Source organism: Gigantopelta aegis, chromosome 13, assembly GCF_016097555.1.
Source record: "Gigantopelta aegis isolate Gae_Host chromosome 13, Gae_host_genome, whole genome shotgun sequence".
Taxonomy (NCBI): Eukaryota; Metazoa; Mollusca; class Gastropoda; order Neomphalida; family Peltospiridae; genus Gigantopelta; species Gigantopelta aegis.
The window spans coordinates 41,516,764-41,544,397 of record NC_054711.1 but is presented as its reverse complement, the minus strand read 5'-3'; the positions used below and the strand labels follow the sequence as shown (position 1 = coordinate 41,544,397).

The 27,634-nt window shown below is 38.9% G+C and overlaps 1 protein-coding gene and 5 non-coding genes across 6 annotated transcripts; 5 read left to right on the top strand and 1 right to left on the bottom strand.

Annotated features, from left to right (window-relative positions):
• The first annotated feature begins 7,883 nt into the window (after positions 1 to 7,883).
• LOC121387904 lies at positions 7,884 to 8,002 on the top strand. Its single transcript, XR_005959906.1, has one exon. It is a non-coding gene; the product is annotated as a 5S ribosomal RNA (ribosomal RNA).
• A 3,850-nt stretch (positions 8,003 to 11,852) lies between these two features.
• On the top strand, positions 11,853 to 11,971 carry LOC121387903. The gene has a single exon (XR_005959905.1). It is a non-coding gene; the product is annotated as a 5S ribosomal RNA (ribosomal RNA).
• Positions 11,972 to 15,611: 3,640 nt separating this feature from the next.
• LOC121387902 lies at positions 15,612 to 15,730 on the top strand. Its single transcript, XR_005959904.1, has one exon. It is a non-coding gene; the product is annotated as a 5S ribosomal RNA (ribosomal RNA).
• Positions 15,731 to 19,374: 3,644 nt separating this feature from the next.
• LOC121387900 lies at positions 19,375 to 19,493 on the top strand. Its single transcript, XR_005959903.1, has one exon. It is a non-coding gene; the product is annotated as a 5S ribosomal RNA (ribosomal RNA).
• A 4,077-nt stretch (positions 19,494 to 23,570) lies between these two features.
• Positions 23,571 to 23,689, top strand: LOC121387897. The gene has a single exon (XR_005959900.1). It is a non-coding gene; the product is annotated as a 5S ribosomal RNA (ribosomal RNA).
• A 326-nt stretch (positions 23,690 to 24,015) lies between these two features.
• LOC121387315 (sialidase-like) lies at positions 24,016 to 24,986 on the bottom strand. The gene is made up of 2 exons (XM_041518338.1): positions 24,177 to 24,986; positions 24,016 to 24,021 (listed from the first exon to the last, which is right to left on the bottom strand). The coding sequence occupies exons 1-2, from the start codon at positions 24,984 to 24,986 to the stop codon at positions 24,016 to 24,018; spliced, it is 816 nt and encodes a 271-aa protein (XP_041374272.1).
• Positions 24,987 to 27,634: the final 2,648 nt, after the last annotated feature.

The window sequence follows — 27,634 nt, the reverse complement described above, 5'->3', positions numbered from 1 at the left end:
ATTTATTACACTAATCATTACACGAAATGCAAGCTATCACACAAGTTATAACAGATATATTTATTACACTAATCATTACACGAAATGTAAGCTATCACACAAGTTATAACAGATATATTTATTACACTAATCATTACACGAAATGTAAGCTATCACACAAGTTATAACATATATATTTATTAAACTAATCATTACACGAAATGTAAGTTATCACATAAGTTATAACAGATATATTTATTACACTAATCATTACACGAAATGTAAGTTATCACATAAGTTATAACAGATAATATTATTACACTAATCATTACACGAAATGTAAGCTATCACACAAGTTATAACAGATATATTATTACACTAATCATTACACGAAATGTAAGTTATCACATAAGTTATAACAGATATATTTATTACACTAATCATTACACGAAATGTAAGCTATCACACAAGTATTACACGATTATTTAAGCACTAATCATTATACAAATGTTATAACAGATATATTTATTACACTAATCATTACACGAAATGTAAGCTATCACACAAGTTATAACAGATATATTTATTACACTAATCATTACACGAAATGTAAGCTATCACACAAGTTATAACAGATATATTTATTACACTAATCATTACACGAAATGTAAGCTATCACACAAGTTATAACAGATATATTTATTACACTAATCATTACACGAAATGTAAGCTATCACACAAGTTATAACAGATATATTTATTACACTAATCATTACACGAAATGTAAGCTATCACATAAGTTATATCAGAGATATTTATTACACTAATCATTACACGAAATGTAAGCTATCACACAAGTTATAACAGATATATTTATTACACTAATCATTACACAAAATGTAAGCTATCACACAAGTTATAACATATATATTTATTACACTAATCATTACATGAAATGCAAGCTATCACACAAGTTATAACAGATATATTTATTACACTAATTATTACACGAAATGTAAGCTATCACACAAGTATTACACGAAATGTAAGCTATCACACAAGTTATAACAGATATATTTATTACACTAATCATTACACGAAATGAAGCTATCTCACAAGTTATAACAGATATATTTATTACACTAATAATTACACGAAATGCAAGCTATCACTCAAGTTATAACAGATATATTTATTACACTAATCATTACACGAAATGTAAGCTATCACACAAGTTATAACAGATATATTTATTACACTAATCATTACACGAAATGTAAGCTATCACACAAGTTATAACAGATATATTTATTACACTAATCATTACACGAAATGCAAGCTATCACACAAGTTATAAGAGATATATTTATTACACTAATCATTACACGAAATGTAAGCTATCACACAAGTTATAACAGATATATTTATTACTCTAATCATTACACGAAATGTAAGCTATCACACAAGTTATAACAGATATATTTATTACTCTAATCATTACACGAAATGTAAGCTATCACACAAGTTATAACAGATATATTTATTACACTAATCATTACACGAAATGTAAGCTATCACAAGTTATAACAGATATATTTATTACACTAATCATTACACGAAATGTAAGCCTTCAAACCAGTTATAACAGATATATTTATTACACTAATCATTACACGAAATGTAAGCCTTCAAACCAGTTATAACAGATATATTTATTACACTAATCATTACACGAAATGTAAGCTATCACACAAGTTATAACAGATATATTTATTACAGTAATCATTACACGAAATGTAAGCTATCACACAAGTTATAACAGATATATTTATTACACTAATAATTACACGAAATGCAAGCTATCACTCAAGTTATAACAGATATATTTATTACACTAATCATTACACGAAATGTAAGCCTTCAAACCAGTTATAACAGATATATTTATTACACTAATCATTACACGAAATGTAAGCTATCACACAAGTTATAACAGATATATTTATTACAGTAATCATTACACGAAATGTAAGCTATCACACAAGTTATAACAGATATATTTATTACACTAATAATTACACGAAATGTAAGCTATCACACAAGTTATAACAGATATATTTATTACACTAATCATTACACGAACTGCAAGCTATCACACAAGTTATAACAAATATATTTATTACAGTAATCATTACACGAAATGTAAGCTCTCACAAGTTATAACAGATATATTTATTACACTAATCATTACACGAAATGTAAGCCTTCAAACCAGTTATAACAGATATATTTATTACACTAATCATTACACGAAATGTAAGCTATCACACAAGTTATAACAGATATATTTATTACAGTAATCATTACACGAAATGTAAGCTATCACACAAGTTATAACAGATATATTTATTACACTAATCATTACACGAAATGTAAGCTCTCACACAAGTTATAACAGATATATTTATTACACTAATCATTACACGAAATGTAAGGTATCACACAAGTTATAAGAGATATATTTATTACACTAATCATTACACGAAATGTAAGCTATCACACAAGTTATAACAGATATATTTATTACACTAATCATTACACGAAATGTAAGCTATCACACAAGTTATAACAGATATATTTATTACTCTAATCATTACACGAAATGCAAGCTATCACACAAGTTATAACAGATATATTTATTACACTAATCATTACACGAAATGCAAGCTATCACACAAGTTATAACAGATATATTTATTACACTAATCATTACACGAAATGTAAGCTATCACACAAGTTATAACAGATATATTTATTACACTAATCATTACACGAAATGTAAGCTATCACACAAGTTATAACATATATATTTATTAAACTAATCATTACACGAAATGTAAGTTATCACATAAGTTATAACAGATATATTTATTACACTAATCATTACACGAAATGTAAGTTATCACATAAGTTATAACAGATATATTTATTACACTAATCATTACACGAAATGTAAGCTATCACACAAGTTATAACAGATATATTTATTACACTAATCATTACACGAAATGTAAGTTATCACATAAGTTATAACAGATATATTTATTACACTAATTATTACACGAAATGTAAGCTATCACACAAGTATTACACGAAATGTAAGCTATCACACAAGTTATAACAGATATATTTATTACACTAATCATTACACGAAATGTAAGCTATCACACAAGTTATAACAGATATATTTATTACACTAATCATTACACGAAATGTAAGTTATCACATAAGTTATATCAGAGATATTTATTACACTAATCATTACACGAAATGTAAGTTATCACACAAGTTATAACAGATATATTTATTACACTAATCATTACACGAAATGTAAGCTATCACACAAGTTATAACAGATATATTTATTACACTAATCATTACACGAAATGTAAGTTATCACATAAGTTATATCAGAGATATTTATTACACTAATCATTACACGAAATGTAAGTTATCACACAAGTTATAACAGATATATTTATTACACGAATCATTACACGAAATGTAAGCTATCACATAAGTTATATCAGAGATATTTATTACACTAATCATTACACGAAATGTAAGTTATCACACAAGTTATATCAGATATATTTATTACACTAATCATTACACGAAATGTAAGCTATCACACAAGTTATAACAGATATATTTATTACAGTAATCATTACACGAAATGTAAGCTATCACACAAGTTATAACAGATATATTTATTACACTAATAATTACACGAAATGTAAGCTCTCACAAGTTATAACAGATATATTTATTACACTAATCATTACACGAAATGTAAGCCTTCAAACCAGTTATAACAGATATATTTATTACACTAATCATTACACGAAATGTAAGCTATCACACAAGTTATAACAGATATATTTATTACAGTAATCATTACACGAAATGTAAGCTATCACACAAGTTATAACAGATATATTTATTACACTAATAATTACACGAAATGTAAGCTATCACACAAGTTATAACAGATATATTTATTACACTAATCATTACACGAACTGCAAGCTATCACACAAGTTATAACAAATATATTTATTACAGTAATCATTACACGAAATGTAAGCTATCACACAAGTTATAACAGATATATTTATTACACTAATCATTACACGAAATGTAAGCTATCACACAAGTTATAACAGATATATTTATTACTCTAATCATTACACGAAATGCAAGCTATCACACAAGTTATAACAGATATATTTATTACACTAATCATTACACGAAATGTAAGCTATCACACAAGTTATAACAGATATATTTATTACACTAATCATTACACGAAATGTAAGCTATCACACAAGTTATAACATATATATTTATTAAACTAATCATTACACGAAATGTAAGTTATCACATAAGTTATAACAGATATATTTATTACACTAATCATTACACGAAATGTAAGTTATCACATAAGTTATAACAGATATATTTATTACACTAATCATTACACGAAATGTAAGCTATCACACAAGTTATAACAGATATATTTATTACACTAATCATTACACGAAATGTAAGTTATCACATAAGTTATAACAGATATATTTATTAGACTAATTATTACACGAAATGTAAGCTATCACACAAGTATTACACGAAATGTAAGCTATCACACAAGTTATAACAGATATATTTATTACACTAATCATTACACGAAATGTAAGCTATCACACAAGTTATAACAGATATATTTATTACACTAAACTGCACCATATCTGTAGTGTTGAGATACTGACTCAATTAATAATGTTATTCAACAGTTAAGATGGTGAATCCGTCTCCCTGGTATTGTAGCAGGTTGCTACAAGCACTTGACAACTTTAGAAAAATAATTCGCTATACCGTAAACGATAATCCTCAGGTCGTAATTCATACGCCCTTAACACTGCCGCCTTAACTAGGTCGTATTGACTTGCTCGCTCATCACTCATTGAATTATAAGTTACACTAGCCTTCCCCTTAAACTTAGACACGGCTAACAATGTCCACTTAGACTGCGGCTAATTTAGCTGCTTAGCGGCCCGTTCAAAAAGTTAGAAGAACATATCTACCTCCTGGTCATCAAATACAGGCACTGATCTATAAGCCTCCGACATGTTAAACCCATTTCCGGCCTCCCGTCTAACTTCTTCAGTATTCAACTTTAACTCATGTTCCACTTTTAATTTTGCTAACTGGAATTCTCTATCCCTATCTCTCTCTTCTCTCTCTCTCTCTCTCTCTCTCTCTCTCTCTCTCTCTCTCTCTCTCTCTCTCTCTCTCTCTCTCTCTCTCTCTCTCTCTCTCTCTCTCTCTCTATCTCTATCTTCTCTTTCTCTATCTCTCTCTCTATTCCTCTCTCTGTCTTCTCTATCTCTATCTCTCTCTCTTCTCTATCCCTCTCTTCTCTTTCTCTCTCTCTTTATCTAATGCACGTTCTTCTCTTTCGTAATCAAGCTTTTTAAAAGCTAATTGTTGTTCCACACTTAACTCATTTATATCTATCTCTGGAACAATCTCACTGTCTTCCATAACATGACTATCACCAAAAACTTCCTGGATAATAATTGTCCTTATATCTCCTAATGTTTTAGCTGATGTTAAATCAATTTCCCGCTCACTCGCGATTTCAACTAACTCGACCTTACGTGCTCGCTTAATCTCCACTACACTGAGCGTAGGCCTATCCAGCAAATTCTTATCCATGTTTAGGTATGACGCACTTATTATTTTATTTTTTCTAGTGAACAACGTTGCTACTTCTAGTTAATTTGTAAAAATAATTTATAAAGCCCCCATTTACAAACAATACTTTTTTTTAAATATGCATGTCCCGTTTCAGATCCGGGACGAGCGCCCCAATTTTCACTCCTGTCACGGGGATCCTATAATACCCGTAACTGAATGAAACACACGATTATCCAAATATCTCTCCTAACTGTATATATATTAGATCTCTCTGTAACGGGCAGTTATACCCGCGTAGCTCGTCTAGGTATGATCAGAGATAAGATCTTATATAAAGTATGAATTATTATAGCACGGTTAGTTCACTAGAAAACACAACAAAAACACAATACACTTTGGAATCTGTATTAACCTACGCTGACAAATGTACTGCCGCAGTAGTTAATTAACAACAACAAATAATAACAACCCAGAACTGATCACTTAATTAGTTAATCTCTAGGTGTCTAGTTTACACAATATTCTAATCACTTCACCGTGACACAAAACCCACACGTGTGATAATTGAGAAACGCTTCCAGGGGAACTTAATTAATAAAGAAATTACAACTCTATTCCTAACTGGTTAATTTTTAAATTAACCCTTAACTACTCATTCAGTAACCTTGTAATACAGAATTAATACTGGTACCTATCACAATAAAGACAATAACCTACAGTTTACCTAGGTCCTCTAGGATGACTGGTTAAGCTTTATATATATTAGAACAGTGAGCCTACAGTTTACTGCGTCAGATTACCGGCAGCACCGTCTAAATAATATTGGTATAATACAATATTAAAATATTTAAAGTCACACCAATCACATCAAGGTTATACAACAGAGCAGAAATAATATTTACCAAGTCCAAACGGACGCGCTCCCTGGAAGCCTTCCAATATGTTTCTCCCCGATAAATCTAAATCCTAGCTATTTATTGTAAAATCCCAGACTGGTCCGGAGACAGTACGCGGGACCGAATCTTATGATGTGTATATTTCCACAGCGACCAAGACGATATATTTCCTTACAAGCCTAGACTGGTCGTCGCCTAGTTCGCTAGAGAATCCATGGTCGCGCGGAGGTATTACGTAACCACTCACCACATGGCCTCCACACCTGATCTGGGTGTGTATTAGGGTGAACGGTCGCGCGGAGGTATTACGTAACAAAGTGCCCACCTGGGCTTAAGTGCATATTGGGACTGCACACGGCCCTCTAAAACAATTAATATCGCCACAGGCTAAAACAAAATTAAAAGCATGTTCCGTCACACCGGTATCGGGCTGCGAACCCTGTAACTAAGAGCCTTATGACCGATGGCTCAACCAAGACAGCACCGAGGCCGATATCGGGCTGCGAACCCTGTAACTAAGAGCCTTATGACCGATGGCTCAACCAAGACACCACCGAGGCCGGTATCGGGCTGCGAACCCTGTACCTAACAGCCTTATGACCGATGGCTCAACCAAGACAGCACCGAGGCCGGTATCGGGCTGCGAACCCTGTACCTACCAGCCTTATGCCCGATGGCTCAACCAAGACACCACCGAGGCCGGTACCGGGCTGCGAACCCTGTACCTACCAGCCTTATGCCCGATGGCTTAACCACGAATACACCGAGGCCGTCCAACGGATTATTTTTCTCTAGGGGCGTGACTTAGCCCCGTGGTAAAGCGCTCGATGCGCGGTCGGTCTGGGATCGATCCCCGTCGATGGGCCCATTGGGCTATTTCTCGTTACAGCCAGTGCACCGCGACTGGTATATCAAAGGCTGTGGTATGTACTACCCTGTCTGTGGGATGGTGCATATAAAAGAACCCTTGCTGCTAATCGAAACGAGTAGCCCATGAAGTGGCGACAGCGGGTTTCCTCTCTCAATATCTGTGTGGTCCTTAACCATGTCTGACGCCATATAACCGTAAATAAAATGTGTTGAGTGCGTCGTTAAATCAAACATTTCTTTCTTTCTTTCTTTCTTTTTCTCTACGCGATACACAAGGGAGATCACTGTGTAGATTATGAAACAAATCAAAAGCTACGGCCATATATCAACTTCCGGAAAATTACATAGGTACTATACCACTATTTTTCAACAGTAGTTGTCTACGGTCATACCACTTTGAAAGCACCGGTTCTCGTCCGATCACCGAATTTAAGCAACGTCGGGCCCGGTTAGTACTTGGATGGGTGACCGCCTGGGAACACCGGGTGCTGTAGAAATGTTTTCTTCATTATTATTATTATTTTTGTATATGTATATGTATGTGTATATATATATATGTATATGTATATGTATATGTATATGTATATCATAATTATCATTGTTATTATTCTTTATTATTATTATTATTTAAAAAAAAAAATAACTTTTAAATGTTAGTCTGTTTGTTGTTGAAAAAAAATTCATCAGGGCAAAAATTTAATGAATGAATGTTTGTTTAACGACACCCCAGCACAAAAATACATATCGGCTATTGGTGTCACAAATGGTAAGTGTATGGAACGGGCAAAAATTGAAAGCAATTTTATTTCATCTAGTATCACAGTGTCAAGTAGCCTTCTATTTGAAACCTGTAAAAATCATACATGCAATTTTGTGCGCAACTATGGTAGTCATAGACCCCGATCGTTATCTCTGAAATGAGCGGCTTAACCCCCATTGTTTTCTTATTTAATTTAAGGGTGAGGAAGGAAGGAAGGAAGGTAAATTGTGTAACGTGCACATTCAGAGCAAGCTGTTGTAGCGCACGCCTGTCTTGGGCGTGGGTACTGGCCTCAGCCGGTTGCCTCGTCCAGGACAGGAAAGGGTTTAAGGGTGAGAGGTAGTAGTATATATTTATATCCGTGGAGTATATGTCGATTGATACGCTGCTGGTAGGCATTTTAGCCACAAATGTTACTATTGTCATTTATGGGATTTGATTTGGTGGTATACACCCATCAGTAAATTATTATTATTATTATTTATTTTATTTTTTTTACTTTTTTTTTTTTTTGGGGGGGGGGGGCGGAGCGTGGTCTGGACCTGGGGAGATCGAGTAAGATGCTAGTGGAACGTTTTACAAGGTTTGATCCGGGATACTAACATGAATTGTCTCAGCCTCGCCGGCGTTCCGTCCGGCGTCCTCCCATCTCACCCCCAACCTACGCACATTCCCCACGGGAAGATGATTCTAGAACCAGTGAGTTAAATTTGGTCAGGTATACCATGTGTTGCCGTATTTCTTTCCATGAGACCGGCCTCGGTGGCGCAGTGGTTTTCCATCGGACTACAGGCTGGTAGGTACAGGGTTCGGATCCCAGTCTGAACTGAACTGAACTTTATTTTACACTCAGGCCGTAGTCTACGGCATATGAGGATATATATATATATATATATATATATATATATATATATATATATATATATACATACAGCAGTTAATATAATTTTAACAAGATGGTGGATCTATATAAATACTAATAAATACAAAATAAATTCATTATGGTGTAATGCTTTGGAATTAGTTAGGCGGACGTAAACAGTAGTGTAAAAGGTATTTGTAAAACGAGACTCATAGCCCACATCCCACCCCCATAGACATCAATGACACATCATCACCCCTACCCAACTGGGACGTTTAGTTATCATGACACGTTTCGTGTTGTGTGAGACAAATATGAAAAGGGGTGATTGTTTAGCGACACCTCAGCACATTTTAAACAACATATATGCACACTCACACAACACCTAACAAATATATAAATATTTATTTTATTAAATCTCTGTTGGCTTTGCGGAGGTCAAAGTTCATTAACAAACGACAAACAATTGCGTGACGTCATCTATCTGTCATTGTAATTATAGTTAGGCGACGTATCGCTTAGTGGATACAGCACTTGTCTGAGATGCGATGGGTCGTTCGATGTGGATGGACACGGGCTTCCCCCGATCCCAGGCAATGTCCCACGACATCGAAGGCATGGTATGTAAATAGTGTTGTTCAGTTAATATTAATAATGAGAGAGAGAGAGAGAGAGAGAGAGAGAGAGAGAGAGAGAGAGAGAGAGAGAGAGAGAGAGAGAGAGGCGACATGATTTATCTTATAATTAGTTACCAATGATTGACATCCATTAGCCGATAATTAATGAATCAATGTGCACTAGTGGTGTCGTTAAAACAAACACATTTTTACTTTTAACTTTTGTCTTTAATGAAATACGAGTGTATATATTAGTGTCATAGAACAGGGTAGCTCAGTGAACTGTTCTTGTATGTGGGTGTTTATTGTTTTAATATAATTTATTTACTGAATGTACATTGCTCAAATTGTAAATAAAAAAATTTAAAATAATAATAATAATAAAATAAAAAAAGGTAAAATAATAATAACAGGAATAAGAAATAATAATAATAAAGTTACAACCCCCCCCCCCCCCCCCCCCAGTTCCCCAATAACCTGTGATGTCACATTTTTCGTAAACTCGTAAGTATTCTGCATTTGTGGAATATTTATTCCTAAGAGAGCATAATTTACGAACTACATTTAGTATCCTATCATAATATATGTGTGTGTGCGTACGTGTGTGCGTTTGTGTGTATGTGTGTATATATGTGCGTGTGCGCGTGTGAGCGCACGGACGCATAGCCATTATTGCTATATTATTAGCGAGTACATGAACTCCGAATCTCATTACAGGCAAACAGTTAAAGTGTGTTTTATTCAACGACAGCATTACACCTCCTTGATTTATTAATCATCGGCTATTCGATCTCAAACATTTGCTAATTGTAACACGTAGTCTTAGATAGAAAGCGCTCACATGTTTTCTGTTATTAGTAAGGTATCTGTCATATGCACCCTCCCACAGACAGGATAGCACGTACCACGGCTTTTGATATACCAGTTGTGATGCACAGGATGGAACTAGAGATAGCCCAATGGGCCCACCGAACGGGATCGATCCGAGACCGATCGCTCACCATGTAAGCACTCTACCACTGGACTACGTCCCACGTCCCTCAGCCAAAAGTGTTTCATTGGTTAGAAACGAAATGTAAATACAAAAAATAACTCCTTGGTTATTACTAAGCTTTCTAATTTATTTCAATATTCCAAATAATTAGCCTGCAAGCATGGATATATGGCAACAACCAGTGGACTCATTTCATTTCAATTGATTTTCCTGCTTATATCCAATTAAGGTTCAAGCACGCTGTCCTGGGCACACAACCTCAGCTATCTGGGCTGTCTGTCCAGTATAGCGAGTTACTCGTTAGTTGTTAGTCAGAGAGACGTGGGTGTAGTGGTCTTACTCACTAGTCGTTAAACCTCACTCTGGGTGCGAACCGGTACCGGGCTCCGAACCCTGTACCTATCAGACATGCTCAATATCTTAACCACGACACCACCGAGGCCGGTCTAGGTTGCACAGTACCAAAGAAGAGAGTTTCGTGTCAAAGTTCGAGGTGCACCGTGAAATATTTCCGGAGTAAAAGCAGCTGTGGGTGTGATTGGTAATAATATGTGACATTGATTATTTGTGCAAATACTATGATCCATTGACAATAAATAAATACACTTTTATTTGTTATACAGTTGTTATGCAGTATATACCAGAGGTTGAAACTAACGCGGGGTACCCCCAAAAATGGAACTGCAATTTTCAGCAAACATGACGGTTGCTATTAAAAACATTAATTAAATCTCTTAAATGGTATGTGCCCCCCCCCCCCCCCCCCCAATTTTCTTGCAGGTAGATTAGATGTGAGGTGCCACACTTTTTATTGCTGTACTTCCTGGGTGTGTTGATACGCTGCTTATATCAATTTTATTAGTAAACGTTAACATTATCGGCAATAGGGATTGATTTTGGTCTGTTAGAACCTCTACGGACTCTTCTTCTCTACGCGATACACAAGGGAGATCACTGTGTTGATTAAAAAATCTTCACCAAAATTGCATGTAAACAACTCCGGCGATAAGTCAGTCGATCTGTCTTTCCAACAATTAAAACAAAACAAAAGCTACGGTCATATACCGACTTCCGGAAAATTACATATGTATACCCCTATTTTTCAACAGTTGTTGTCTACGGCCATACCACGTTGAAAGCACCGGTTCTCGTCCGATCACCGAAGTTAAGCTACGTCGGGCCCGGTTAGTACTTGGATGGGTGACCGCCTGGGAACACCGGGTGCTGTAGACATTTTTTTTTTGTTCATGATGTTTTTAATAATAAATAATTATTATTATTATCATCATCATCATCATCATCATTTGCCTTTAATGATTTTATTATTATTATTATGAGGTTGTTGTTTTTTAAGTATACTCCGAGTAAGAATCAAGTGAGCACACACTTATTTACAGAAAACATTTGACTGCAATCACTGTCACTGGTGATAAATGTTAGTGTGTTTGTTGTTGAAAAAACCAAATCATCTGGCCAAAAATTAAACTTCGTCTAGTATCACAGTGTCCAGTAAACTTGTACCGTCCCCTTTATTATAATAAATACAACATCAATTACTTTCTGGCTAGGTCAAACCTGTAATCATGTTGCAGCTGTTATTCAGTAGAATGTGCTTGCAGTGGGGTGCACTCCAAACTCCGTCTATTGAACATACCTGGCAAAAGTGTGTGTGTGTGTGTGTGTGTGTGTATGTGTGTGTGTGTCATTGTTAGTGTAGATTTGAGGGTATTCTTAAATAAATAATAATTTTTTTTCCCAAACATTAGCATAACCTGGATTTTATTTGGGGGTGTGGGCTGGGCTGGGCTGTGCTGTGGGCGCTGTGCTTTGTGCTGGGCTGGGCTGGGCTGGGCTGGGCTGGGCGCTGTGCTGTGGGCTGTGCTGTGCTGTGAGCTGTGCTGTGCTGTGGGCGCTGTGCTGTGCTGTGGGTTGTGCTGTGCTGTGGGCCTCATAAAATCTTCTCAAAACACAAATTTATAAAGCTAACGTACACTGGCTAGTGGTACCTTTTATCGGCATTGACCCTGGGCACTAATATGAATAGCTTAGTATTGCACTGTAACGATTTTCTTAGCCTCGCCGGCGTTCCGTCCCATGTCAACCCCACCTCCACCGACACACAATCCCCAGGGGATTACTATTCTAGTGGTGAGTTGCATTTGGTCAGATATACCATATGTGTCCTTATTTCTTTCGAAAAGTATATCAACATTTTTTATCGTTTAATTATTTATCGATTTTGGCTTTGTGGAAGCCAAATGACGTCATCATGACATAAATTCATTATGGTGTAATGCTTTGGAATTAGTTAGGCGGACGTAAACAGTAGTGTAAAAGGTATTTGTAAAACGAGACTCATAGCCCACATCCCACCCCCATAGACATCAATGACACATCATCACCCCTACCCAACTGGGACGTTTAGTTATCATGACACGTTTCGTGTTGTGTGAGACAAATATGAAAAGGGGTGATTGTTTAGCGACACCTCAGCACATTTTAAACAACATATATGCACACTCACACAACACCTAACAAATATATAAATATTTATTTTATTAAATCTCTGTTGGCTTTGCGGAGGTCAAAGTTCATTAACAAACGACAAACAATTGCGTGACGTCATCTATCTGTCATTGTAATTATAGTTAGGCGACGTATCGCTTAGTGGATACAGCACTTGTCTGAGATGCGATGGGTCGTTCGATGTGGATGGACACGGGCTTCCCCCGATCCCAGGCAATGTCCCACGACATCGAAGGCATGGTATGTAAATAGTGTTGTTCAGTTAATATTAATAATGAGAGAGAGAGAGAGAGAGAGAGAGAGAGAGAGAGAGAGAGAGAGAGAGAGAGAGAGAGAGAGAGGCGACATGATTTATCTTATAATTAGTTACCAATGATTGACATCCATTAGCCGATAATTAATGAATCAATGTGCACTAGTGGTGTCGTTAAAACAAACACATTTTTACTTTTAACTTTTGTCTTTAATGAAATACGAGTGTATATATTAGTGTCATAGAACAGGGTAGCTCAGTGAACTGTTCTTGTATGTGGGTGTTTATTGTTTTAATATAATTTATTTACTGAATGTACATTGCTCAAATTGTAAATAAAAAAATTTAAAATAATAATAATAATAAAATAAAAAAAGGTAAAATAATAATAACAGGAATAAGAAATAATAATAATAAAGTTACAACCCCCCCCCCCCCCCCCCCAGTTCCCCAATAACCTGTGATGTCACATTTTTCGTAAACTCGTAAGTATTCTGCATTTGTGGAATATTTATTCCTAAGAGAGCATAATTTACGAACTACATTTAGTATCCTATCATAATATATGTGTGTGTGCGTACGTGTGTGCGTTTGTGTGTATGTGTGTATATATGTGCGTGTGCGCGTGTGAGCGCACGGACGCATAGCCATTATTGCTATATTATTAGCGAGTACATGAACTCCGAATCTCATTACAGGCAAACAGTTAAAGTGTGTTTTATTCAACGACAGCATTACACCTCCTTGATTTATTAATCATCGGCTATTCGATCTCAAACATTTGCTAATTGTAACACGTAGTCTTAGATAGAAAGCGCTCACATGTTTTCTGTTATTAGTAAGGTATCTGTCATATGCACCCTCCCACAGACAGGATAGCACGTACCACGGCTTTTGATATACCAGTTGTGATGCACAGGATGGAACTAGAGATAGCCCAATGGGCCCACCGAACGGGATCGATCCGAGACCGATCGCTCACCATGTAAGCACTCTACCACTGGACTACGTCCCACGTCCCTCAGCCAAAAGTGTTTCATTGGTTAGAAACGAAATGTAAATACAAAAAATAACTCCTTGGTTATTACTAAGCTTTCTAATTTATTTCAATATTCCAAATAATTAGCCTGCAAGCATGGATATATGGCAACAACCAGTGGACTCATTTCATTTCAATTGATTTTCCTGCTTATATCCAATTAAGGTTCAAGCACGCTGTCCTGGGCACACAACCTCAGCTATCTGGGCTGTCTGTCCAGTATAGCGAGTTACTCGTTAGTTGTTAGTCAGAGAGACGTGGGTGTAGTGGTCTTACTCACTAGTCGTTAAACCTCACTCTGGGTGCGAACCGGTACCGGGCTCCGAACCCTGTACCTATCAGACATGCTCAATATCTTAACCACGACACCACCGAGGCCGGTCTAGGTTGCACAGTACCAAAGAAGAGAGTTTCGTGTCAAAGTTCGAGGTGCACCGTGAAATATTTCCGGAGTAAAAGCAGCTGTGGGTGTGATTGGTAATAATATGTGACATTGATTATTTGTGCAAATACTATGATCCATTGACAATAAATAAATACACTTTTATTTGTTATACAGTTGTTATGCAGTATATACCAGAGGTTGAAACTAACGCGGGGTACCCCCAAAAATGGAACTGCAATTTTCAGCAAACATGACGGTTGCTATTAAAAACATTAATTAAATCTCTTAAATGGTATGTGCCCCCCCCCCCCCCCCCCCCCCCCAATTTTCTTGCAGGTAGATTAGATGTGAGGTGCCACACTTTTTATTGCTGTACTTCCTGGGTGTGTTGATACGCTGCTTATATCAATTTTATTAGTAAACGTTAACATTATCGGCAATAGGGATTGATTTTGGTCTGTTAGAACCTCTACGGACTCTTCTTCTCTACGCGATACACAAGGGAGATCACTGTGTTGATTAAAAAATCTTCACCAAAATTGCATGTAAACAACTCCGGCGATAAGTCAGTCGATCTGTCTTTCCAACAATTAAAACAAAACAAAAGCTACGGTCATATACCGACTTCCGGAAAATTACATATGTATACCCCTATTTTTCAACAGTTGTTGTCTACGGCCATACCACGTTGAAAGCACCGGTTCTCGTCCGATCACCGAAGTTAAGCTACGTCGGGCCCGGTTAGTACTTGGATGGGTGACCGCCTGGGAACACCGGGTGCTGTAGACATTTTTTTTTTGTTCATGATGTTTTTAATAATAAATAATTATTATTATTATCATCATCATCATCATCATCATTTGCCTTTAATGATTTTATTATTATTATTATGAGGTTGTTGTTTTTTAAGTATACTCCGAGTAAGAATCAAGTGAGCACACACTTATTTACAGAAAACATTTGACTGCAATCACTGTCACTGGTGATAAATGTTAGTGTGTTTGTTGTTGAAAAAACCAAATCATCTGGCCAAAAATTAAACTTCGTCTAGTATCACAGTGTCCAGTAAACTTGTACCGTCCCCTTTATTATAATAAATACAACATCAATTACTTTCTGGCTAGGTCAAACCTGTAATCATGTTGCAGCTGTTATTCAGTAGAATGTGCTTGCAGTGGGGTGCACTCCAAACTCCGTCTATTGAACATACCTGGCAAAAGTGTGTGTGTGTGTGTGTGTGTGTGTGTGTGTGTGTGTGTCATTGTTAGTGTAGATTTGAGGGTATTCTTAAATAAATAATAATTTTTTCCCAAACATTAGCATAACCTGGATTTTATTTGGGGGTGTGGGCTGGGCTGGGCTGTGCTGTGGGCGCTGTGCTTTGTGCTGGGCTGGGCTGGGCTGGGCTGGGCTGGGCGCTGTGCTGTGGGCTGTGCTGTGCTGTGAGCTGTGCTGTGCTGTGGGCGCTGTGCTGTGCTGTGGGTTGTGCTGTGCTGTGGGCCTCATAAAATCTTCTCAAAACACAAATTTATAAAGCTAACGTACACTGGCTAGTGGTACCTTTTATCGGCATTGACCCTGGGCACTAATATGAATAGCTTAGTATTGCACTGTAACGATTTTCTTAGCCTCGCCGGCGTTCCGTCCCATGTCAACCCCACCTCCACCGACACACAATCCCCAGGGGATTACTATTCTAGTGGTGAGTTGCATTTGGTCAGATATACCATATGTGTCCTTATTTCTTTCGAAAAGTATATCAACATTTTTTATCGTTTAATTATTTATCGATTTTGGCTTTGTGGAAGCCAAATGACGTCATCATGACATAAATTCATTATGGTGTAATGCTTTGGAATTAGTTAGGCGGACGTAAACAGTAGTGTAAAAGGTATTTGTAAAACGAGACTCATAGCCCACATCCCACCCCCATAGACATCAATGACACATCATCACCCCTACCCAACTGGGACGTTTAGTTATCATGACACGTTTCGTGTTGTGTGAGACAAATATGAAAAGGGGTGATTGTTTAGCGACACCTCAGCACATTTTAAACAACATATATGCACACTCACACAACACCTAACAAATATATAAATATTTATTTTATTAAATCTCTGTTGGCTTTGCGGAGGTCAAAGTTCATTAACAAACGACAAACAATTGCGTGACGTCATCTATCTGTCATTGTAATTATAGTTAGGCGACGTATCGCTTAGTGGATACAGCACTTGTCTGAGATGCGATGGGTCGTTCGATGTGGATGGACACGGGCTTCCCCCGATCCCAGGCAATGTCCCACGACATCGAAGGCATGGTATGTAAATAGTGTTGTTCAGTTAATATTAATAATGAGAGAGAGAGAGAGAGAGAGAGAGAGAGAGAGAGAGAGAGAGAGAGAGAGAGAGAGAGAGAGAGACGCAGGCGACATGATTTATCTTATAATTAGTTACCAATGATTGACATCCATTAGCCGATAATTAATGAATCAATGTGCACTAGTGGTGTCGTTAAAACAAACACATTTTTACTTTTAACTTTTGTCTTTAATGAAATACGAGTGTATATATTAGTGTCATAGAACAGGGTAGCTCAGTGAACTGTTCTTGTATGTGGGTGTTTATTGTTTTAATATAATTTATTTACTGAATGTACATTGCTCAAATTGTAAATAAAAAAATTTAAATAATAATAATAATAAAATAAAAAAAGGTAAAATAATAATAACAGGAATAAGAAATAATAATAATAAAGTTACAACCCCCCCTCCCCCCCCCCCCAGTTCCCCAATAACCTGTGATGTCACATTTTTCGTAAACTCGTAAGTATTCTGCATTTGTGGAATATTTATTCCTAAGAGAGCATAATTTACGAACTACATTTAGTATCCTATCATAATATATGTGTGTGTGCGTACGTGTGTGCGTTTGTGTGTATGTGTGTATATATGTGCGTGTGCGCGTGTGAGCGCACGGACGCATAGCCATTATTGCTATATTATTAGCGAGTACATGAACTCCGAATCTCATTACAGGCAAACAGTTAAAGTGTGTTTTATTCAACGACAGCATTACACCTCCTTGATTTATTAATCATCGGCTATTCGATCTCAAACATTTGCTAATTGTAACACGTAGTCTTAGATAGAAAGCGCTCACATGTTTTCTGTTATTAGTAAGGTATCTGTCATATGCACCCTCCCACAGACAGGATAGCACGTACCACGGCTTTTGATATACCAGTTGTGATGCACAGGATGGAACTAGAGATAGCCCAATGGGCCCACCGAACGGGATCGATCCGAGACCGATCGCTCACCATGTAAGCACTCTACCACTGGACTACGTCCCACGTCCCTCAGCCAAAAGTGTTTCATTGGTTAGAAACGAAATGTAAATACAAAAAATAACTCCTTGGTTATTACTAAGCTTTCTAATTTATTTCAATATTCCAAATAATTAGCCTGCAAGCATGGATATATGGCAACAACCAGTGGACTCATTTCATTTCAATTGATTTTCCTGCTTATATCCAATTAAGGTTCAAGCACGCTGTCCTGGGCACACAACCTCAGCTATCTGGGCTGTCTGTCCAGTATAGCGAGTTACTCGTTAGTTGTTAGTCAGAGAGACGTGGGTGTAGTGGTCTTACTCACTAGTCGTTAAACCTCACTCTGGGTGCGAACCGGTACCGGGCTCCGAACCCTGTACCTATCAGACATGCTCAATATCTTAACCACGACACCACCGAGGCCGGTCTAGGTTGCACAGTACCAAAGAAGAGAGTTTCGTGTCAAAGTTCGAGGTGCACCGTGAAATATTTCCGGAGTAAAAGCAGCTGTGGGTGTGATTGGTAATAATATGTGACATTGATTATTTGTGCAAATACTATGATCCATTGACAATAAATAAATACACTTTTATTTGTTATACAGTTGTTATGCAGTATATACCAGAGGTTGAAACTAACGCGGGGTACCCCCAAAAATGGAACTGCAATTTTCAGCAAACATGACGGTTGCTATTAAAAACATTAATTAAATCTCTTAAATGGTATGTGCCCCCCCCCCCCCCCCCCCCCCCCCATTTTCTTGCAGGTAGATTAGATGTGAGGTGCCACACTTTTTATTGCTGTACTTCCTGGGTGTGTTGATACGCTGCTTATATCAATTTTATTAGTAAACGTTAACATTATCGGCAATAGGGATTGATTTTGGTCTGTTAGAACCTCTACGGACTCTTCTTCTCTACGCGATACACAAGGGAGATCACTGTGTTGATTAAAAAATCTTCACCAAAATTGCATGTAAACAACTCCGGCGATAAGTCAGTCGATCTGTCTTTCCAACAATTAAAACAAAACAAAAGCTACGGTCATATACCGACTTCCGGAAAATTACATATGTATACCCCTATTTTTCAACAGTTGTTGTCTACGGCCATACCACGTTGAAAGCACCGGTTCTCGTCCGATCACCGAAGTTAAGCTACGTCGGGCCCGGTTAGTACTTGGATGGGTGACCGCCTGGGAACACCGGGTGCTGTAGACATTTTTTTTTTGTTCATGATGTTTTTAATAATAAATAATTATTATTATTATCATCATCATCATCATCATCATTTGCCTTTAATGATTTTATTATTATTATTATGAGGTTGTTGTTTTTTAAGTATACTCCGAGTAAGAATCAAGTGAGCACACACTTATTTACAGAAAACATTTGACTGCAATCACTGTCACTGGTGATAAATGTTAGTGTGTTTGTTGTTGAAAAAACCAAATCATCTGGCCAAAAATTAAACTTCGTCTAGTATCACAGTGTCCAGTAAACTTGTACCGTCCCCTTTATTATAATAAATACAACATCAATTACTTTCTGGCTAGGTCAAACCTGTAATCATGTTGCAGCTGTTATTCAGTAGAATGTGCTTGCAGTGGGGTGCACTCCAAACTCCGTCTATTGAACATACCTGGCAAAAGTGTGTGTGTGTGTGTGTGTGTGTGTGTGTGTGTGTGTGTCATTGTTAGTGTAGATTTGAGGGTATTCTTAAATAAATAATAATTTTTTCCCAAACATTAGCATAACCTGGATTTTATTTGGGGGTGTGGGCTGGGCTGGGCTGTGCTGTGGGCGCTGTGCTTTGTGCTGGGCTGGGCTGGGCTGGGCTGGGCTGGGCGCTGTGCTGTGGGCTGTGCTGTGCTGTGAGCTGTGCTGTGCTGTGGGCGCTGTGCTGTGCTGTGGGTTGTGCTGTGCTGTGGGCCTCATAAAATCTTCTCAAAACACAAATTTATAAAGCTAACGTACACTGGCTAGTGGTACCTTTTATCGGCATTGACCCTGGGCACTAATATGAATAGCTTAGTATTGCACTGTAACGATTTTCTTAGCCTCGCCGGCGTTCCGTCCCATGTCAACCCCACCTCCACCGACACACAATCCCCAGGGGATTACTATTCTAGTGGTGAGTTGCATTTGGTCAGATATACCATATGTGTCCTTATTTCTTTCGAAAAGTATATCAACATTTTTTATCGTTTAATTATTTATCGATTTTGGCTTTGTGGAAGCCAAATGACGTCATCATGACATAAATTCATTATGGTGTAATGCTTTGGAATTAGTTAGGCGGACGTAAACAGTAGTGTAAAAGGTATTTGTAAAACGAGACTCATAGCCCACATCCCACCCCCATAGACATCAATGACACATCATCACCCCTACCCAACTGGGACGTTTAGTTATCATGACACGTTTCGTGTTGTGTGAGACAAATATGAAAAGGGGTGATTGTTTAGCGACACCTCAGCACATTTTAAACAACATATATGCACACTCACACAACACCTAACAAATATATAAATATTTATTTTATTAAATCTCTGTTGGCTTTGCGGAGGTCAAAGTTCATTAACAAACGACAAACAATTGCGTGACGTCATCTATCTGTCATTGTAATTATAGTTAGGCGACGTATCGCTTAGTGGATACAGCACTTGTCTGAGATGCGATGGGTCGTTCGATGTGGATGGACACGGGCTTCCCCCGATCCCAGGCAATGTCCCACGACATCGAAGGCATGGTATGTAAATAGTGTTGTTCAGTTAATATTAATAATGAGAGAGAGAGAGAGAGAGAGAGAGAGAGAGAGAGAGAGAGAGAGAGAGAGAGAGAGAGAGAGAGAGAGAGAGAGAGAGAGAGGCGACATGATTTATCTTATAATTAGTTACCAATGATTGACATCCATTAGCCGATAATTAATGAATCAATGTGCACTAGTGGTGTCGTTAAAACAAACACATTTTTACTTTTAACTTTTGTCTTTAATGAAATACGAGTGTATATATTAGTGTCATAGAACAGGGTAGCTCAGTGAACTGTTCTTGTATGTGGGTGTTTATTGTTTTAATATAATTTATTTACTGAATGTACATTGCTCAAATTGTAAATAAAAAAATTTAAAATAATAATAATAATAAAATAAAAAAAGGTAAAATAATAATAACAGGAATAAGAAATAATAATAATAAAGTTATAAAGTTACAACCCCCCCCCCCAGTTCCCCAATAACCTGTGATGTCACATTTTTCGTAAACTCGTAAGTATTCTGCATTTGTGGAATATTTATTCCTAAGAGAGCATAATTTACGAACTACATTTAGTATCCTATCATAATATATGTGTGTGTGCGTACGTGTGTGCGTTTGTGTGTATGTGTGTATATATGTGCGTGTGCGCGTGTGAGCGCACGGACGCATAGCCATTATTGCTATATTATTAGCGAGTACATGAACTCCGAATCTCATTACAGGCAAACAGTTAAAGTGTGTTTTATTCAACGACAGCATTACACCTCCTTGATTTATTAATCATCGGCTATTCGATCTCAAACATTTGCTAATTGTAACACGTAGTCTTAGATAGAAAGCGCTCACATGTTTTCTGTTATTAGTAAGGTATCTGTCATATGCACCCTCCCACAGACAGGATAGCACGTACCACGGCTTTTGATATACCAGTTGTGATGCACAGGATGGAACTAGAGATAGCCCAATGGGCCCACCGAACGGGATCGATCCGAGACCGATCGCTCACCATGTAAGCACTCTACCACTGGACTACGTCCCACGTCCCTCAGCCAAAAGTGTTTCATTGGTTAGAAACGAAATGTAAATACAAAAAATAACTCCTTGGTTATTACTAAGCTTTCTAATTTATTTCAATATTCCAAATAATTAGCCTGCAAGCATGGATATATGGCAACAACCAGTGGACTCATTTCATTTCAATTGATTTTCCTGCTTATATCCAATTAAGGTTCAAGCACGCTGTCCTGGGCACACAACCTCAGCTATCTGGGCTGTCTGTCCAGGGCTTTTGATATACCAGTTGTGATGCCAACTGTAGGCAACGAACGAGATACCACAACAATCCATTTTGACCAAATACCGAACGGGATCGATCCGAGACCGATCGCTCACCATGTTAAGCACTCTACCACTGGGAAACTACGTCCCACGTCCCTCAGCGAAAAGTGTTACATTGGTTAGAAATGAAATGTGGATACATTAAAAATACCAAAACAATCCTTGGTTATTACTAAGCTTAATTTGGGGTTATTTCGAATATACCAAAAGTAATGCTACGCCTGCAAACATCTTATATGGCAAAAAACTGCCAGCGGACTGCGCGATCACCAATTAAGGTTCAAGAACGCCGAGCCTGGGCACATACCTCAGCTATCTGGGCTGTCTGTTCAGTACAGCGAGTGATCTTGTTAGTTGTTAGTGGTTAGTCAGAGTAGACGTGGGTGTAGTGGTCGTTGCCACTAGTCGTTAAAAAAAAAGACATCACTCTGGGTACCAATCCGGTACCGGGCTCCGAAACCTGTACCTATCAGACATGCCCAATGGCTTAACCACGACACCACCGAGGCCGGTCTAGGTTGCATAGTACCAAAGAAGAGAGTTCCGTGTCAAAGTTTGACGTGCACCGTGAAATATTTCCGGAGTAAAAGCAGCTGTGGGTGTGATTGGTAATGTGTGACATTGATTATTTGTGCAAATACTATTATCCATTGACAATAAATAAATACACTTTTATTTCTTATACAGTTGTTATGCAGTATATACCAGAGGTTGAAACTAACGCGGGGTACCCCTAAAAATGGAACTGCAATTTTCAGCAAACATGACGGTTGATATTAAAAACATTAAAAATCTCTTAAATGGTATGTGTCCCCCCCCCCCCCCCCCCAATTCTCTTGCAGGTAGATTAGATGCAGGTAGATTAGATGTGGGGTGTGCCACACTTTTTATTGCTTAACATTATACTTCCTGGGTGTGTTGATACGCTGCTTATATCGATTTTATTAGTGAACGTTAACATTATAGGCAATAGGAATTGATTTTGGTCTGTTAGAACCTCTAGCGGACTCTTCTTCTCTACGCGATACACAAGGGAGATCACTGTGTTGATTAAAAAATCTTCACCAAAATTGCATGTAAACAACACCGGCGGTAAGTCAGTCGATCTGTCTTTCCAACAATTAAAACAAAACAAAAGCTACGGCCATATATCGACTTCCGGAAAATTACATATGTATACCCCTATTTTTCAACAGTTGTTGTCTACGGCCATACCACGTTGAAAGCACCGGTTCTCGTCCGATCACCGAAGTTAAGCAACGTCGGGCCCGGTTAGTACTTGGATGGGTGACCGCCTGGGAACACCGGGTGCTGTAGACATTTTTTTTTTTTTTTTTTTTTAATATAATTATAAATAATAATTATTATTATCATCATCATCATCATTTGCCTTTAATTTATTATTATTATTATGGGGTTGGGGTTTTTAAGTACACTCCGAGTAAGAAAGAAGTGAGCACACACTTATTTACAGAAAACATTTGACTGCAATCACTGACACTGGTGATAAATGTTAGTGTGTTTGTTGTTGAAAAAAACAAATCATCTGGCCAAAAATTAAACTTCGTCTAGTATCACAGTGTCCAGTAGCCTTGTACCGTCCCCTTTATTGTAATGAATACAAGATCAATTACTTTCTGGCTTGGTCAAACCTGTAATCATGTTGCAGCTGTTATTCAGTATAATGTGCTTGCAGTGGGGTCTATGGAACATATCTGGCAAAAGTGTGTATGTGTGTGTGCGTCATTGTTAGTGTAGATTTGAGGGTATCCTTAAATAATAATTTTCTCCCATACATTAGCATAACCTGGATTTTATTTGGGTGTGTGGGCTGGGCTGTGCTGGGCTGTGCTGGGCTTGGCTGTGGGCCGTGTGCTGGGCTTGGCTGTGGGCCGTGTGCTGGGCTGTGGGCGCTGGGCTGTGTTGTGGGCTGAGCTGGGCTGGGCTTGGCTGTGGGCGCTGTGCTGTGGGCGCTGGGCTGTGGGCCGGGCTGTGCTGTGGAAGCTATGGCCTGTGTGCTATGGGCTGGGCTGTGGGCTGGTCTGTGCTGTGGGCGCTGGTCTGTGCTGTGGGCTGGGCTGGTCTGTGCTGTGGTCTGTGCTGTGCTGTGGGCTGGGCTGTGCTGTGCTGTGCTGTGTGCGCTGGGCTGTGCTGTGCTGTGGGCTGTGCTGTGGGCTGGGCTGTGCTGTGGGCTGTGGGCTGGGCTGGGCTGTGCTGTTGGCTGTGCGGTGTATTGTGGGCTGGGTGCTGTAGGCTGGGCTGTGCTGGGCGCTGTGCTATGGGTGCTGTGCTGTGGGCTGGGCTGTGCTGTGCACTGTGCTGTGGGCGCTGTGCTGTGGGATGGGCTGTTCTGTGGGCTGGGTGTTGTGCTGTGGGCTGGGCTCTGTGCTGTGCTGTGCTGTGGGCTGGGCTCTGTGCTGTGCTGTGCTGTGGGCTGTGCTAGGTTGCTTCCTGGCCAGAGTCGGCGCAGGTATGGCAGGCTGCTCGGTGCACGACGACGTGGTACATATACACGTTTTAATAGGTCTCCAGAGAGCCGGTAGCTGGTGTGAGTGACGGGCATACTTTTTGGCCGAGTCAGTGATGAGCCAGGACAGCAGGCTACCCAGTGTCGCATTGTTAGAACTTCTTTTCGTGGCTTTTATACAAAAATAACGTTACAAATAGTCACAGCGTCAGGCAAAATGTCAGGCACCTACCTCACGCCATTCGTATGCCGCAGAGCAGCATGCCCAAAACAGGCACCTACCTCGAAATTGAAGCACTCTGGAATCGAGAGATGCTGGCAAGGAGGGTGGCAACTACTATGTGGTTAAAAAGTCGAAATATGAGCAATTGATAGTTTGTCATGTCGGCCATCTTTAAATTCAAGATGGTTGCTAACCAACCTGTCAGACTTCTTGGATCGATCAGTTTTTTAATTTAGTAGACAAAACTACCCCTATATACAAAATTTCCCATACCCTGCCCACTAAGACGGACAGGACGGAGATGAAACCTGCAGTTCCCTCTGGTTGAACCCACAGGGCACTAATAAGATAGGCAACATTACAAAATTAATGTGGAGTAAACTAGTAATATATTTATTATTTACATATTAAAAAAATATGTGGGTTTTTTTACATTATTATTGTCAATTTTTTTTTTAAAACATAAATAAATAGCAACAATAAATATTTTGCACCTGTTTCAAAGGCATACATGAACAATGAAATGTATGAACGACAGATACACATAAAAAAATTGTATGTACATTAGGGGCCATTCAAATATTATGTAATGCTCGAGGGGGAGGGTGGGTGTAGGTCCAAATGTTATGTAGCATTACAGGTGGAGGGTGGTGGGTGGGTGGGTGGGTGAATTTAACAGTGTTACGTAATCCACTTTTAAACATTTTTTTTACTAAATTTTTTCTATTATTATTTTTATAAATGCTCTGTGACGGTGACAATGTTTAACGTAGGTAGTCATAGCTAGGCATATACATACAATATATACGGATTATAAATAGAGTTGAAATGCATATATGCACTTTCTCAAATGACAAAATAGTACATTAAAATTATATTACACCCATCGCACAACTTGTTTGTGAATGAGGGGGGTGAAGGTGGTATCTCCAAGCATCACGTAATACTTGGGGGGGGGGGGAGTATGGTCTAGCGTTACAAAGCGTTACATGGGGGGGGGGGGTGTATAAGTTTAAGTTTGACAAAAATAGCGTTACGTAATATTTGAATGGCCCCTTATGAACTACCAAACTACCAGAGGTTTTGACATTTGTGTGAACAGTTATAACACTGAAAACAAAACCTTTTAAGTGCCTAACAATAAAAAAACACACATGTACAGCTATTTGTAGTTTACATCTCAACACAAATACTGTGTATTGCCATGTATAAGCTGAGATAGATGCACACGTTCACTTCAACATAAATACAAGATCAATTACTTTCTGGCTTGGTCAAACCTGTAATCATGTTGCAGCTGTTATTCAGTAGAATGTGCTTGCAGTGGGGTGCACTCAAACTCCGTCTATGGAACATACCTGGCAAAAGTGTGTATGTGCGTGTGCGTCATTGTTAGTGTAGATTTGAGGGTATTCTTAAATAAATAATAATTTTCTCCCATACATTAGCATAACCTGGATTTTATTTGGGTGTGTGGGCTGGGCTGTGCTGGGCTTGGCTGTGGGCTGTGTTGTGGGCTGAGCTGGGCTGGGCTGGGTTGGGCTGTGGGTGCTGGGCTGGGCTGGGCTGTGGGCTTGGGCTGTGTGGGCTGTGCTGTGGGCTGGGCTGGGCTGGGCTGGGCTGTGCTGTGGGCTGTGGGCTGTGGGCTGTGCTGTGCTGTGCTGTGTGCGCTGGGCTGTGGGCTGGGCTGTGCTGTGCTGGGCTGTGCTGGGCTGTGGGCTGTGGGCTGGGCTGGGCTGTGCTGTTGGCTGTGCGGTGTGTTGTGGGCTGGGCACTGTACTGTAGGCTGGGCTGTGCTGGGTGCTGTGCTATGGGCGCTGGGCTGGGCTGTGCTGTGGTGCTGTGCTGTGGGCTGGGCTGTTCTGTGGGCTGGGTGTTGTGCTGTGGGCTGGGCGCTGTGCTGTGCTGTGGGCTGTGCTGTGCTGTGGGCTGTGCTAGGTTGCTTCCTGGCCAGAGTCGGCACAGGTACGGCAGGCTGCTCGGTGCACGACGACGTGGTACATATACACGTTTTAATAGGTCTCCAGAGAGCCGGTAGCTGGTGTGAGTGACGGGCATACTTTTTGGCCAAGTCAGTGATGAGCCAGGACAGCAGGCTGCCCAGTGTCGCATTGTTCGAACTTCTTTTCTTGGCTTTTATACAAAAATAACGTTACAAATAGTCACAGCGTCCCACCACCATCCACGACCGGGACGCAGCGGCATGCAATGTATGCGCGCATCCGAGCCCAGCATGCCGAGCCCAGGCACCTACCTCACGCCATTCGTCCGCAGCACACCCAAAACAGGTCGAAAAGATGAAACTCTGGAATCGAGAGGCTGGCAACTACTATGTGGTTAAAAAGTCGAAATATGAGCAATTGATAGTTTGTCATGTCGGCCATCTTTAAATTCAAGATGGTTGCTAACCAACCTGTCAGACTTCTTGGATCGATCAGTTTTTTAATTTAGTAGACAAAACTACCCCTATATATGAAATTTCCCATACCCTGCCCACTAAGACGGACAGGACGGAGATGAAACCTGCAGTTCCCTCTGGTTGAACCCACAGGGCACTAATAAGATGGGCAACATT